The sequence below is a fragment of the Lasioglossum baleicum genome, chromosome 3 (assembly GCF_051020765.1).
Source record: "Lasioglossum baleicum chromosome 3, iyLasBale1, whole genome shotgun sequence".
Classification (NCBI taxonomy): Eukaryota; Metazoa; Arthropoda; class Insecta; order Hymenoptera; family Halictidae; genus Lasioglossum; species Lasioglossum baleicum.
The window spans coordinates 11,332,080-11,345,442 of record NC_134931.1 but is presented as its reverse complement, the minus strand read 5'-3'; the positions used below and the strand labels follow the sequence as shown (position 1 = coordinate 11,345,442).

General features: G+C 41.5%; 1 protein-coding gene across 8 annotated transcripts in view; it reads left to right on the top strand.

Moving 5' to 3' along the window:
- Positions 1-13,363, top strand: part of LOC143207473 (uncharacterized) — a 398,430-nt gene that overhangs the window by 333,101 nt on the left and 51,966 nt on the right. For all 8 annotated transcript variants that reach the window (XM_076420989.1, XM_076420988.1, XM_076420987.1 and 5 more), the window contains one exon: positions 13,257-13,354. In XM_076420989.1, the coding sequence (XP_076277104.1) occupies positions 13,257-13,354 (98 nt within the window). The remainder of the gene's footprint in view (positions 1-13,256; positions 13,355-13,363) is intronic.

Here is a 13,363-nt window from a genome sequence, read left to right as displayed (position 1 = left end):
TCAACGGGGATTGATGGCTCTTCATCGTGTCAAGCGCGCGTCATCGATTTTCATGTTACCCTAATCGGATTTTCGGATTGATTAACGCCGCGATTCTCTAGCGAGTCCGAGGAGAACGACGCTGTAAAGTGAATATGACTATGAAAAATCGCCACCATTGAATGCCTCGTCACCTTCAGTTTCACTGGACAGACTGCCAAAGAGTATATAAAACCTTCATTTTGTGTAACAGATTTACTCATTTCGAACAGATCTGTTTGTACCTTCCGATGTTGCTCGTTAGTGACGATAGAAACATATTTATGTACAGTCAGTCTCATAATTGATGGCACACTTTAAATCAATAACTTTTTTATAGATGGACCAAACCTACAGTTTATCGAATTGAACAATTTCCATGACTTATACGAATATACGAAGCACATTTTTCAAATTTTTATTAAATGTCCGGATAAAAAAGTTGTCAAAAGCAACATTTACTACTTTTTTAAATTTTCACTGCACTTCATCTAGTAAACTAATCCATCTAGCTGGACAGAAATACTAAAGTCGCTTGGTTCATTTAGAGAACAGTTATTCTGATTTGAAGCAGGTGCCATCAATCACGAGATTGACCGTATGATAGGGGTTGTGTTAGTGAAGATCAGAATACAATTAAATAGTTAGAACCCTTAGTGAAGATCTGATTCGATTGTTTCACTTTAGTGTGTGCCACGGGTTGTACAAACAAATTTCGAGCAGGATACAATTTGCGAAATCAGTACGACGTTGAAATTAATAAAACAAAGATTCCATCCTATAGTTCATCAACGAACAAAAATCGTTTTTTATCAAAACATCAAGACGTTCCACAAGAAGCTACCAGTTCTTCAACCCTCGAAGCAACCCGTTCTTTCGAACACGATGCCCGATACCTTCTCGGCGCGGCGGCAGAGCGGTTCCGGGCTCCATTACCCGTCAAGCCAGGTTGGTCAGAACCCGTGGCACCGTTTCAGCTTGTGGGAATCTGTAGAAGCATCCCGAATTTGCGGAGGGGGTGCCATGGAGCAGGCGGAAGCCGTACATTTCGAAAACCTGATTCACGGGCGTTCCAGCGAAGAAAATCGCGGCAGAAACGTCGGATTCGCAGGCGGCTGAGAAGGTGGCTGAATAAGAATCGTGGGAGGGTTGCGTGGGTGGGGTAGGTACTACGGAGAGAGGGATGGAGGAAGGTAGAGATCCGGATTTAAGGCGTCGTCCGTGAAAGCCCTCTGGAGGCGGCGGAGTCTTGGTCGGGGCTAGTTTAAGAGAAAGAGAAAATGGTTGGGGATGGAAAAGCAGGGCGGGAGGAACGACGACAACGACGACGAGGAGGACGGGCGTGTTGGAGTGTAAGTGCTAAGATCTTGGAGTGCATTAACATGCCCCGGAGGCAAGCTGAGTACAACCCTTCTTACATCCAGATCTCGAACCGAGACCACCGGGGCCCCCGGGTGACGCTCCCAGCTCCGACGACGAGGAAAGAAGAACGGATACCGTCGAGATTCTCACTTAATTGTATTAAAAATGCTTTATCTCTGGCCGGCGCTGCCGCTTCCTCCTCCTCGCCCCATGGAATTCACCCGTCCCGAGATTTTTCTCTCCTCTCCCGTTGACGAAGGTTGATTTAATGCCCGCAGACAGCCCGCGATTCCGCTTCCTCGGGCTTTTTTGCTCGCCGCGGGTCCCGTGTAATAGTGCAAACTTTCCGCGACGAAATTTATGAAAATAGAATTCCTCGCGGGTCACGGTATTTTTTAATACCGCCGCGATCGGCCGGATTTTTCTCTTTCGGCCGTTGCCGCGCCGAAGTCATTTAGCCGCGCAAATTAACATTTCTGCGCCCCTTTTTATCTTCAGAAACGTTCTGCAAGTGGTACGAATATGTTACAACATATAGACAGAGAATTGAATCCTCCTATAGCTACGGGCTGAATGTAGAAAGAACATACACGAAGTTAGAATAGTAACGATGTCCATTGAAGTTATAAAAAGTTATAGCGAAGTTTGACAACATATACACTTCGATTAATCTGTACTGAACAGGGAAACATGAACGTCCGTATATTAGAGCAGTTGTTTAGTTACAGAGCTAGATTCAATCTCTATTGCTTTATGCAAGAAATACTTTGCTTTAAATTAAATTAACTAATCTATTTACATGTGAAGCATTTTTGGATACTTGACTATCCAAAAATGGAACTGGTGCTACACCGATTTTTGTGAACTTATAAATCCATCCTGATAATTGTAAATTTAGTGAGCTTGTGAATAATTTGTATATCTAAATATGAATATTGTCTAAATTTGAACAATGTCTAAAATTACGATTCAGACGCGCGAGATTCGCTCAGGCGTTTTTAGCGCTAATTTCTGCGTCTCCCAGCCCGCGAAATATTTTTCCCATGCACGTTGCCAGAACGTCGCGCATAATTATTTAAATGCGAACGTTGAAGCAGTGCAAAATTGTAAGGGTGGCAGCAGGGATTCGAGACGATGCCTGTACCACCACGTTCTTGCGGTGGTGTACGTCTTACATTATTTAGAAGGAGTCGAGGACGAAGATGCCGGGTACCGGCGCATGCTAATCACTCGACCCAGATTGAATAATGAATTAGTATTCTTTTCCTTCTTCCCGACTACCCTCCGGTTTCAGGGCTGTGGTCCTCGGCGGACCCGCCGCTACGTGACAGGTTTTTTATTATCTGATAGAAAGACTTTCTTCCTCGTCCGTGGAGACTGATCGAGCTCGTTAGCTATGTATATACGCGACACACCTAATTCCCTATTAGCGTTGCCGAGGGCAAATTGGAAAATCAGTTTTAGATTGAAAATATTCCAGCTTACCTACTCCGGACCACGCTATTCAGAAATATACCAAAGTCTTCCCAATCTCAATCTTTGAAAGCATACCAAATTATTTTCAATCTCAATCGTCAAATTTCCAAACTTATCAGTCTTTCCTATATAAATCCTCAAATTTAAAAATATAACTATAATTCTTTTGCATCATTTTCGACAGAATTAAAGAGTTTTCAATGAATTTTAATGTCTGATCACTCACGAGACTTTCTACTGTCTTCCAATGATTATACGAGCCAGTGCAGGTATTTTGTAACACAGCATATAAGAAGAAGCATTGTTTATGAAATGTACGTTCTCAAACCTTCACGGGGAGGATTTTAACTTTTACTTGAAAGTCAGACTTATCAATTATTCTAATACATTTTTATTTACTAAAATTGATAGTCAGACACGTAGCTGGAATAATATCAAGTAGTGCATTAGTGTGCACAATCCTCCAGTGCTCAAACGTTAGCTATCTTTTAGAGACTAAATTCAGTAAAAAAGCGAAAGAATAAAAGGGAAAGAGACCCGAGAGCGTGTTTGCTAGATTCGGAATGGAACAAAGTTTCTCTCTAATTACCACGTTAACATGGAAATACGATATCGTTCATAGTCAAGCAATAACTATTTAGATGAACGCATCGGATAGACGAGAGGAACGTTAGCATAATGTTTTCAAATACGTACCATACATAACGTACGTGAACACGTCTGTGTCTTCACAACACATAAACCTGGTATCGTGGTACCCGAGCAGTACACGTCTTCAGTACTTTGTGTGCAAATTACGCCGAGGACGAGGACGCAGAAGAGAGTCTCAGCCCAGGCTTCATGGATGAAACAAGTCCCTGACGCAGCCTCCTAGTACGAGAGCCGAATGAAAATTTAAAGCGAAAGAGTTCTCCTCCTGGCATGGTCGTCCTCCCTCTGGAAGCCTGATTAAACTCTTTTTCATTGTTAATATTGATTGAAACCGCAAGGTTGCGTGAAAAATCACTTGAAAAAGGATCAGCCACTGAATAACTAAATTTCTAACGCTTCCGTAATATATACGGGTGTCCGAAAAATGTCTTCCAGCCTTGGAAGGGACGGTTCCTGAGATCATTTGAAATAACATTTTCATTTGCAAAACTGTCAACCTCGGCTTAGTTAAGGAGCTAGTAACGAAAAACACGGACCAATCAGAGCGCGGCCTCGGCGAGCGATAGGCAGGAGAGTCCGGTAGAGTGGCAGCAGGTTTTACTGAGCGTAGCGTTGGCGTCTCACCGCGGTGAAGCAATGAACAAAAGAAAGAACAGAAATTGATTGAATTAAAATTCACTTATTCAGCTGTAAATGCGCTTACTGCTTCGAAATATGTCACTGAGTCATAGGGAGACGAACAACACTGATTTCAACGCCGATTTTACGCAAGATTTATCTGAAGACTTTAGGGAGGGAATCATGCGTGTCAAAAATATGCACGTAACTGAGGCGGACATTTTTACAAATAAAACTGTCGCTTTAAATGACCGCCCCTTTCTTTTTTATAATTCAATTTATAATAAGTTAATCAGAGATTCATATGTGTGCATGCTTGTACAGTAACTTCATGTAATATTCATAAAGGCATAATAAATGTCTAACAGAAGGACGTATGCTATATTTCATAAAATTTACTGGGGAATGTAGAAAGAATTCATTGCTCTCTGCAGCAATTTAATAAGTAGCTCATATAAAAGTAATATTCCAACAATGAAAAATAATTTATTAACTGTAGACATAAAGTCGTGAATGAAAATCATTGCTTCCGACATTGTTGAAATAAAATTTTAGACAACGTAGAATTTCATTTCATCAAGTGAAAGAAGGGCGCTGCACCAGCTGCTTTTTCTGTTGCTGCAGTGAAAAATGAATTGTTTTTACGTGCTCCGGTGTAAAATATAACATGCTCTGTTCTTCTAGACACTTATTCATTTGTGAACATTACCTGAAGCAGTGACTACACGTACGTTATACGTGTGTGTACCTCGAATTGAAAATTCGGATATAATTTTTCATAAACTTTCTTTTCGTTGCGATAGTAAAAGGAGAACGTATCATATCATCATTTGAATCTGATCCAATCACTACTTCAGACTTAATCGTGAGCAATGACAAAGAAATGAGAATCTTTAGTGACTGAACAACACATTTGCAAAATTTGTCTTGTAGGAAGAAATGTTAGAAAATTGTAAATCAATGTTAGAAACGAAAAGCGGGGGAAGAGGTTCCAGGACAAGAAATAATTCGTTTTTAATTTTGATTACATGAAATACATTTACCATTCTCAGCGACCGGACCTCATTCTGAACGAATGAGGGTCTCCATTTTTATTGAGCCTGCTCGACAGAGAATCTCTTGGTTATTAGTATTACAAGGACGGTGTTTAGAGAAATCGCACTCGTTTACCCGGGGAATCGTCTGTCGTTAGGTAATCCCCAGCGGCGGTTAAAATATGAAAAGCGTTGTAAGATACAGCGGTAAGAAGGGGTTAAAAGAAAGCGTGAACGGAGGTTTAGTCGGTGGTCTCGGAGGATCTGAAGGGGAGTCGAATAGGAGATTACGGCGCAACCTCCTAGAGGCCTTGAATTAAGTCTCGGAACGTTCTCTCTCTCTCTCTCTCTCTCTCTCTCTCTCTCTCTCTCTCTCTCTCTATCCCGCCTTTGTCCTCCATACACCTCGGCAATTTTAATGCTGGATCCAGGAGTAACAGAGAAAGGATTCTTATTATTGTTCTTAAGGGATTAGGGCCGCCAGTTTTGCGGCTAGCTGTACTCTCCGTCCTATAATAACAAGAATCCACCCCTTTCCCGGATGCCATAGTTGTGTTCGTCCCGGCAGCCTCCGCTCCACGTTTATCAGTATTCGCGCCCGTACACGGTCTTAGCTTCTCGCAGCATACTCGCAGAATTTTGTTGAATTCCTTGACACACTGTTAATCGGCGAATAAGGGGCTAGCAAGCTTGGTCGCGTAGTATTGAAAAGAAATTTGATTTTACACGAAATGGATAGGGATAAAGCATTTCTATCTATGTATATTCGATTCATTCCGGATGGTAGAACAGGAATTTCTATGCAAATTTTTATAAAATACCGAGATTTTTCGCCACCCCAGCAATATTTTCTCTAGAATTTGTTTCAAAATAATTCTAGATATGAGATGTTTGTTTAACTTCTTTCAAACGTTTGGATTTTGTAGTCTTAAACTTGCTTTGGTAAATTTTCGTAAAACTTTTAGAAGGATTCTATGGGGGCTGTTTTTAGACTCAAGAAACATGTTGCCATTTCAGGTACCATTCCATAATTTTACGAGAACTTATAAAAATGAGGGTTTTTCGTTCAGTCAATTAAAGATTCCTCGGAGAAAAAGCAAATGAGAAGCATTATTAATTTCATTAATATGCATGTCTGCTTAAACCTTCGAAACCAGTGTGTGACAAAAAGCATAAATATCCGTAGACTAGTTATGAGTTTATAGCTCGTCAAAGTTTTCGAAGAACAGTAATCACAGCGTTGAATAGAATTTATCGGAGATTTCGGTTGTCTTTCACCCGGTAGGCGAAATAAAATTCGACTGCATTTCTCAAAAGCTGCGTACGGAAACGACAATTTGCATGAATGTCCGCAGTCATTATTTAGATGGGCCATTTATCGTCGAAAAATTCGGAGGTTCGTCGATAGTAATAACCGAAGCTGTCCCCAGGCAGTGGTAAATTACGTTTACAAATGTATTCCTCATTTCTCGCCAGCCCTTCCATTAACGAAGGAACCGAAATGCGGTTAGAAACGTGGCGTTTCCATTGCCCTCGCGCCTCGCAGCGTCGTTCCGCTGGAAAACAAGACATTTATAAACACCCACCGCGAGATTAGATTTGTTAAGATAATGGGCGGCCCGATATAACGAGGTCTAAGTCTCCACTGCGTCTCGCAACTATCGCGGCCCTGAAGAGGCTGCAACCGCCGCCTCCTTAATCCTAAATATAACCTCGGTAGGCAGTTAGGCTGTTCCGTGTACCCTCGCGTCCTCGAGATCCTTCTTTATGAATTCGTTGGGGTAAGACGCGGGTTATCGTCGATGCTCACTGGTCCTATAAATCTTCATTCCTGTTCTTAGTGACCCCGTGGCCATCAAACATTATTTGTTAATTCTTCCACCAGTATTCATCTAATAAATTCACACATTCGACAGAAACAAATTACGTATTCCATGAAAAATTCTTTTTCGTTTTATCGAGGGAATTCAAACCCAAGGAATTCTATAACTCCACGCGCCATAACATGCATTAAAATAATTTAGCACAAGAAATTATAGCCTCTCCGAAAATTATGTTTCTTACAATGATTTTAAACAACAACATATTAATTTGTGAAATGTAAGATCGTGGGCCACTTGGTGTCCAACTCGGAAAAATTTGATTACCAAGCACTAAATAATCTGAAACTGCAATTATGGTAAGAAAACTGTGCCAGGTCGACTCTAGAAACAGTTAGCGTGCAGCTCGGATGCTAGACGTTGAGCCTTCGGAGCAAATGTGTTACGATGTCTGTTTCCTCGCGGAAACGATGATCCGCGAACGATCAGGATTTATCTTTACAGCCTGTACGGCCGTATCCAGCGACGCGTTATTTCGGCATCGGTGAAAAAACATAATAAAATTTAACGGTCCGTCAAGCCGCGTGCGTCTCCCTATTCAGCCAATAAATATCAGGAACAGGACCGGCTACAAATCTCAAGATAAACACGAGCTCGTATTTTTCCTACCCCCTTTTTCTGCCTTTTCTGGTTCTCGTACTCGGTGTTCCTCCGCGGCGGTGGTATCGCAGGGGTTTCCCGAAAAAGGGCTCGCCCTTTTTACATTCCTCGTATGAATTATTAGGTGGCCGGACCAAAGGGGTGGACACACCGCGGTATTTAATTTTCACTGGCCATTAAAACAGGACGAATTTTTCCCTAATCGTATCCCTGACGATGAAAGTGCGGTTTGCAGTTTGTCACCGACCCTTCGGTTTGTTATCGATATATTATCCACCCGGCCGCATTACTCGGTTCCTTAGTTTAATTCGAAATCCAATCTCGTAGGCGTGGAGATAATTAATGATCGTGGCTATCGGGCACAGGAAGTCCTAGATCGGGAGTAACAATCGCGCGATAAATGGGGTTTAGGAAAATGGACCTTCTATTTTCACCAAAAACAATAATAAAACTTCAATTCACAATCATTGCTAAAATAAGAGAATTTATAATTTTATTCTTTTGAATTCACGATACGCGAGGTAGTAATTTATATTTTATTTCTGCCACAGAAACAATACGGCGATGAAAAATCAAGTTATGTTTGTCGGTTTGAAAATTATAATGAGTGATACAGTTTATGTTCCCGGAAATAAATTTTATTCTGCGTTAATACCGTCTGTGCTACACTATATCACAACTGTGTGCGCAAAGACGTTATCACCGTTAATCCGCGCGGCAGCAAGTACAGTCGGTGTTCTTCCCAATGCATTTTGTCCCGTCTCGATATCTCAATCCGTTCTCGAGATATAAGCGATCAAAATTTTCAAGTAAGTCGAATGGAATGGGGTTCCATTCGTAAATAATTTCTTAGAAGTGCGTACGCAGTAATAGTAATAGTAAAACTGACCTGCCTCAACTCACGGTGCGTGAGGGTAGGTCAGTGACGAGTGTGTGAGAGAGAAAGAGATAGTCAAATGTTAAAAAATACGTTTGCCTTTACACGACGATATCTGGAGAACGAAGCATCGTATTTTAGTGCAACAAAAACTGTTGTAAAGCGCAGGCTTCACGCTCTCTGAATATCTAAGGTATGTTTAAATGGTGCAAATAGTTAGAAAGTTACAACAATTTATGTGTTAACTAATTTCAATACGATTTCTCCGTGCGTTTCTTGCGCTTCAGAGGGTTTGATTGAATAAATATCCTTCATCTAGTACTAATTAACATATTTTTCAATAAAAATATTGTTTATAACTATTCATGTTACCTTTAATAACTATCAGTTGTTATTACAGATAGTGGAACGCTGAATAAGATAGTTTGCACCGTTTCTGCATGTAAAACACGTTGTTGAGGTTATACGTATGTGTAATTTGTTGACTGTGTAATATTAACAGGAAGCAAGTCTGCGTAAATATAATATAATCTGTTGTAATTAACTGTGGTAGGAAATTTTCTGAGCCATGGCACAGGTAGATTGGTATAGGTGATGCCAATTAAGGGAGACGACGGTGGTGAGCATTGAACTAGAACTAAGGGTTGGCGGATGCCGATGATATATGTGGTGGAAAATACTGGAGGCAATCTGTCACGCCATCGACGTCTCGTAGGCGCCAACTCTTCTGTTTTCCCTTGGCCTTTCTCCTCTTCTACTTTCTGGCACGAAATCGTAAGATAAGAACGCGAATAATCTATCTGAAAAATACGAGAAAAATCCAGAAACGAAGTTAATCGACTCGAAAACCACTGAACAAATCGGAGCGCTTTCAATTCGCAATAAATTCTTCACAGCGAATGATCTGACAATATCGAATCAGCGGCAGTCCGCAAGTCGGAATGCCGTTTGAAGTTTGGACAAACAAAAGGAAACGTTTTCAACTTCCTCGGTAAAAAATCCGAAAATGGTCGTCAGCTTTGTAGTTTGCCAGGGTAAAAAGGCGAATAAAGAAAAACGAGCTGAGCAAGCGACATTCTGTGAAGGTAGTCGTACGAGGTCGCAGAGGACAGAGTCCGCCGGCAAACAGAATCTGGTCTCTTTGCGTTGACAAAAGGTAGGATGCTGTTTAGCCCCTGTCCTTCTTTAGTATCCGGAAGTCGAGGCGGTTCCTCTTAGTCCCCGTCCCTCTTTTCCTTCTTCCCACTCACACGCGCCCTTTCCGGGTATACGGCTGATTAAACGCGCAACTACGTAACGTAACGCAAATATACTGGCTGCCTGCCTCTCCCCCCATGAGCGCCCCTTCTCACCCCCTAGTTTCGAACCCCATCCACCGTCGGCCATCCCTTGAACCGCCGTTGAAGAGAGGATGGACTCGTTTTGCTCTCGATTCCACCTTTCGGCTCTCTTTGAATTCCAACCCCGGTCACTTGACGGAAATATTTATCGAGGGTCTTTGCCGAGGCCCCCGCTCGTTGCCCTACTCCTTCGGGCTAGACAGGACGACGACAGGGAGAATCAGTCGGTCGTAGTTCGTCCTGCTACCTTTCAGTCTTCTATCGGTACCATGTACCTCCCTCTCCCTCTCCCTCTCCCTCTCTCTATCCCCACAGCATCTCGTTCCCTCTCGCTTTCCAGTTCTTTGATCCATTTCATGGAGTTTGTTCGGCTCGGATTATTTGCTCTCTTAATTACATTTCGATCCTATCTAGCCCTCCTTCTCTAGCCCTCTTCGCTCCCTCGTCCTACACGACGAACGCGATCTCTGCTGCTGAATGAACGATCGTCATCTTCGACTGACTGTTGCTTCTTGAATACGATCAACCATCGTTTAACAGTCGTACTAATTCTCTGTGAAATATATTTCACTTGTTTTACAAGAATACGGTATTCGTTATATTATAGTCTATCTTGTACCGACTCTTAGAAATTTTTCACAATCGATTGCAGAAGGTCAGATTTTTATATAGGTAAAGAAAATATCAAAATGACTATTCAGAAGCAAACTGACAATCCATCTGTACTCATCCAGCTAAAAGCAAACTATAAATAGTTTCATAGTTTTCAATCGCCTGCTGAATTGGTCCTAGTTTAACACTAGAACTACAGAGCCCTAAACTAGACCGCTCTATAATTCTTTATAATTAACAGGATTGAATTTATTCAGATTTCGTGGGATGTTTATGGTCACGCGTACTTGAATAAAGACTAGAGAATTTAACAAGAAAATATTTTTACAAGGAGGGGGGGGGGGGACTACATGTTCAAATAATTTCTAATATTTCGCAGTTTGTACCTTCAATAGAACGTCCGATAAAATGAAAAGCTGAACGCTTCCGCGAGTGAGATAAAGCACCCAACGAGCCCGAGTGCGCAATGCCTTTAATTAAGGAAAAGAATGTAATGTAAACCGAAAACTAGTCGGGGTTATGGGGACTCCCCGTGGCTTCCCAGCCGCAGGGGTTGCTCGCCCCTACGACCATAGAGGGTGGAACAAAGGAAGTTATCGTCGCAGAATTTTTATAGCGAGGAGAGAGAGAAATGTAAATCAGGTTTTGGTTCGTCTTTGCGTTAAGATGAAGAGAACGCCGAGGGTAAGGAGCTCGAGACTGTCGCCGGCTTACCGTGGATCGGAAGTGTTGTCGTATAAAACTGAATTAACTGTGTGCTTCGTCTCCATCTTCCTCGTGCAGACTTCTGTCTTATTTATTATAAACGTAGTCCTGGCATCTATATGCCGCCGCGGTTTTGCTCGACGTGTATTTTATCCTTGCGTTTACATCTCCTGGATCAAGGTGCATTTTGCATGCCCCATGCAAATATTATCGCAACCAGTCCTACACTATTCCGAAACGAGCAGAACTGAGATAAAAAATTACAGATCTTAACCTACCAAAATGTGAAAGTTGCTTCTGGGAATAGTTATAAAAAATGAAAGATCTCAATGAAAAAACTGGTAACCCAATTTTAGTAAAATTGAAAACCCGTAGTTTCTATATATTTTTATGATAGTTTGGTTCAGAGTTAAGTAATTTAAAGAATCTAGGGTACTGTACCAAGAGTTTTAGTTGCTCTCATTTATTTCCAATGGAGAAAAAACGGGATCGATAGTGAAATGGCGATATTATGCAAACATTTTCGCGATATTTCTTGCGGCCACCCTTCGAAACTCGGGCCCGAAATGAGTGTCGCGAGAGACAAAATCAAGCCCTAACCGGCGCAACGATCCACAACTTTATACGTTCCTGATAATCTCTGTCGGAGAGCCGCGGAACGGTAACTCGCGGCAGTCGACGGGATTTATGAAATGGCAATAAAATTTATATGACTCGGTGGCTCGTTAGGGGTGCGACTCGCTCGTTCAGATTGATGTCGGCGCGAGTCTGGTCCACTTGCCCCGGGCTGCATTTGTTTCGCTCTACGATTGTCGTAGAACGGTCTGCTGCCATTATTAATCCCTTGGAAATCGCGGGAGAGCTTCAGTCATCGTTCACCGGAGAAAAATATGGGTGTAATATTTCTTTGAGCGAGGGCCGCTCAATTCCGACCGAATTTATCCGCCCCCGTTGATTCGAGTGCCGCGCGAGTGCCCTCATTCAGAAAATCACTGCGATATCTCGCTGGTAATCGTTATAATTCATGGATAACCTATCGCTCAGTAAAATATAAACTCGCAATGTGAATTTGTTGCATACATTCAGACACATTAATAGTGCTATAGATCCATTTTTATGGAAACATAGCTGTATTTTCATGCAGTAATAATTGTATTTATTAATTTAATACGACCTCTTTTTAAATTATTTTCGAGACATAATCACTTGTTATTATCAATACAAAAATGTTACTGTGAACTATTTCTTCTAGAAGTAATAACTACTCTGAGTGAGATATGTATATTCATCGATACTTACAATCTTTATTTTTAACAACTTGATGAATATATTTAGCTTTTTCCGATTGCTGACATTCTTTTTTGGTAAAGAAGGTTTTTGTATAAACATTCGAACGTCAAAACGCGGAAGTGGATTAAGAGACGGTCCTGCAGCATATTACAAAAATTTTATAGCTCTGGAATTGACAATTTATCAGAGCACATGGATACCACCCTCGAATATAAATCCTTGTTTCCCCTTCCTCGGACCGTTTAGGTGAAAGAATTATTTCCTCCAGTTCTGGTTTCCAGCAGAGACTCGAAGATAAGAGAAAAAAAGGGTGATTTCGATGAGTCACTTATACGGTAAATCACGCGTATGCTCTGTCGAGCATGATGCCTCGAGGACATATCTGCTCTACCTGTTGCTCAATTCCCCATCGACGACAGCAAGAGTCGTGCAAAGAATTCGGAAGTTACACGGAGGAATGTCTCTTCTGTATTTTTTCAATTCGATCGTGTGCATAATCTCTTAAAGCGGAGTGCGTTCTATCCTGAGGTCGGAAACGTCTCTGAAATACCATTGAGAATTCACAATGTCATTTTCTTGCTGCGAAGATTTATGCATTTATTGCATGTATACATGCATTCCAGGAGAAAAATAATTCAATTTTTAAGAATATAAGGGGTGGATCGTTGTTGGAACAAAGTTATGTTTAGGATCAAATTTCATTTTTTCAAGGTAGATTAATTTGTGAAGACGATTGTAGATGATTAAACATTGTTACTCTGATATGCTCCTTACAGTTTCCTTTCTGTTTTAGGTGAACGATCGAGTTAGGTCGCCAGGAACGTCACGATGTCTAACTGCCACCATGTCACTCTCAGTTTCACCCTCGAGCCCTGAGGAACCTGTCACGCTGTAAGTAAA